Consider the following 3,199-nt stretch of genomic DNA (forward strand, 5'->3'; position numbering starts at 1 on the left):
AATCGCTAAAAGGTGATGTAATCGTCAGAGTGATTATGGATTATATCTCCCAGTAAAGTGAAAATGTGATTTTCTCCATTGTGTGGGTTCCCATTAGTATTTACTCATCAGGTTCAGTATTTTTCAATACTTTCTCGTCCATAAATTCTATTGCTTTTGAAAAACCACCAAAGAGAAGTGAAACCAGAAAAAGGATGTAACGAGCAAATATTAAAAGTAGTACTCGGTTTGTATTCACAATTACCCTGCCTGAAAGACGATATTGTTTGTCAGGTGGAGGGCCACTATCTACACTACCCCCTTTTCCTTTCAGTTCACATGTTGGTGGCTGCCACCCATACACACAGTGACAATGGTTTCGGTTGTTACATACTCCTTTGTAACTGCATGTTTTAAGATCACACTCAAAATGCAGGTCTTGATAGAAAGTACAATTCTGATTAAGACAGTATTTTCCTGGGCCACAGGTTGCACCATCCACTACCAGCCCCATTTCTGGCAACTCTGTCCCATGGTGTGCATCATAGCCAAAGCAGGTTTCTTCTTTTATCTCCTGTACTAATATACTCCGAAATGTAGTGTGCTCACCTCCGCCGGGAATGCGTCTGACACCACTACAGTGCAACATCCCACAAAAAACATCATCTTCCTCACATCGAAAAGGTTTACTTCCCCCTCTCTGTAGAATAACCCCACAGTTTCCAAATCGGTCACCCTTCACATTCAATTTTTTGTAGCATACCGGGGAGCCATCTTTCACTTGGTAGCCAAAAAGGGCTTGGCACTGCATATCACGGTCACTGCAGTTTCCTCTTATACAAACAGACACTGGTGAACATGGGGTTCCATCCTGGACATAGAAGTCATCTGGACATGTTTCGTTTTTCCCATCACAGTATTCCGGTAGGTCACATATACCACCCACATCTCTGCAAACCACTCCAGGGACAGCATATTTACACTCATGGCAGCAAAGTCCTGTATTGCAAACACTGCCAAGGGAGAGGGTACAAGAGGTCTCACAACATTTGTCACTGGCACAATCTTTAAGGGAGCCACAGTCACACTCTTCCCTCTGATTTCTGATTTTGTCTCCACAACGAGGAGCTACATAAGGATAATTAGTATATGCAACATTTGGAGCACTCAAACAAGGATCCCATCGATTAAATATGTTTTGCAGTCTCTCATAAGAACAATTGCTCAGCATATCATTAAGATCAGGAACAGGAGCCATGACACAGTTGGTTCTTCGAAAACAGTAACAACCCTGAGAATCATGGTGCATGCCCATGTTATGACCCAGCGTATGCGCTGTAACACATGCCCCCTTAAACAGGTGGTACCTCATTAAATAGACAAACATTGCTCCCCAGTTGGGGTTGCATATTCCATCAAAGCTGGCAAAACACTCAATGTTTCCAATTCGATGTGATGTAAAAACAACCGAGGTATCATGTGGAATTGTAGGATGAACGGCTTTAGATTTCCATACACCAAACTGTGGTATAATGTGGTTAGGATTCCCAGCAAATCTTATCAGTTCCCTCCTAGTCCATATGAACATAACCCGTATATAGACATTTAAAAAACCTGGTTTGAAAATGGTATGCATTATGCTGGTAAGAATCACCATATCCTCTACTGTTTGTGACTTATTACGGGTCCGCAAGTATACTCCATGAGTAACCGTGTAGTGAAGTTTCAGGTTTTTTCTATGATGCCGCCACAAGTAAACGTGACCTGCTCTGGGAGTTTCAGCCAGTTTTACCTTTTCAGATTCATGATTTATCTCTTCCCCTTGAGTCTTACACCTAGTAGCCTCTCCTGGACTTTCTTCCGACACAAGCAGTGATACCAAATGCTCAAATCTGGAAGAAGCCTCCAGGGGTTTGATTTCATAAGTCAAGTCATCCACCTGCAGCATGCCACGCAAACCTCCATGGCAGGTGTCCAATGTGGCCACAGATCCAGGAACCCCTTCCAGGTAGCAGTAGTAGTGACAGTCTCGTGGGACAAAGGGGTAGTTCTCCTGCATGGCCCCCTGGTCATTATCAGTGAAAATAGGTAAATGTCTGGGTATCATGTTCTTCTTGAGCTTCATGTGGATCACGTGTCTTCGGCCCTGGAAACGCATGCTGTAAGAGAGTTGGTCTGGCGTCTCAACTCCGCCCCTCCTGTGGGGCACTTTCCTGGGGATCACAATTTCTGAGGAAGTGAAGCGCCATCCTGGTGGGTCATGAAAACAATAGACCTGGGACAAGAGTGCCCAGAGGACAGGCAGCCAGAGAGCACCTGTTAAGGGGTCCTGGACCCAGGCAGATCCCATGAATAAGGGAGCCTTTGACCAAAGAAAATGCAGTCAAATGGGAGGCAGAAAGAGGATTCCTCAGTCTTCAGCCCTCTCCTCAGGACAGTTATGAGGAAATCAGAGTGAGTCTGCAGGCTTGGCACCCCCTGGTAGGGGGAAGGGTTAGACTATTACATAACAATGGTGTGCTCATCAGGGGAGGCTGTTTTCAGTGAGCTGGAGACCTAGGCTGGGGGGTCAAAGGAAGAGAAAAAAATGGCGGGAATTGAGAATAGCAGTGTATAACTGAGCTGAAATGTCCCTTGTCCTCTAAGGGAAGTCATAAGTGGGGTTTGATGAGTAAGTGGGCTTGATGCAGGTTTAAGACACTTAAGGACATTTTTCTGAAACCTAAATGAGGAAGAGATTCAACATGTAATTAAAAGAGGGAAGCGTGTACAATGATAAGGAAAGCGGAAACTTCTCCTTAAAAGAATTCTGAGGATAGACTTAGAGTTATAGAAATCAAATGGAGTTACAGTAATGAATAAATTGGAGAACAGACAAATGTCATGAAAAAAATTAGGGTGTGTAACTATAGTTTCTTATCAAGTTAAACATATACCTATGCTGTGATCCAGCCATTTCAGTGCTAGGAACTAACCCACATAGTTTGTCTATGAATGTTCATAGAAGCATTATTCATAAATTCATTCTACAATCTGGAAACCAAGAACCAGTCCTTGATATGTGAATGGATAAACAAACTGATATATTCATTCATTGGAATACTCCTCAGTAATAACACAAACAAACTTCTGAAACACACACGATCATGGATGAAATTCACAGAAATTCTGAGACAAAGAAACCAGACCAAATGATGTAGTTAATTCATGATTTAATTTA

General features: G+C 43.0%; 1 protein-coding gene across 1 annotated transcript; it reads right to left on the reverse strand.

Moving 5' to 3' along the window:
- Positions 1-24: 24 nt before the first annotated feature.
- LOC116546924 (disintegrin and metalloproteinase domain-containing protein 20-like) lies at positions 25-2,422 on the reverse strand. The gene has a single exon (XM_032273035.1). It carries the CDS (start codon positions 2,327-2,329, stop codon positions 101-103), a length of 2,229 nt encoding a protein of 742 aa, XP_032128926.1. The 5' UTR covers positions 2,330-2,422; the 3' UTR covers positions 25-100.
- Between the last annotated feature and the right edge of the window lie 777 nt (positions 2,423-3,199).

This window comes from Sapajus apella, unplaced genomic scaffold, assembly GCF_009761245.1.
Source record: "Sapajus apella isolate SASKATOON/1434 unplaced genomic scaffold, GSC_monkey_1.0 scaffold1682, whole genome shotgun sequence".
Taxonomy (NCBI): Eukaryota; Metazoa; Chordata; class Mammalia; order Primates; family Cebidae; genus Sapajus; species Sapajus apella.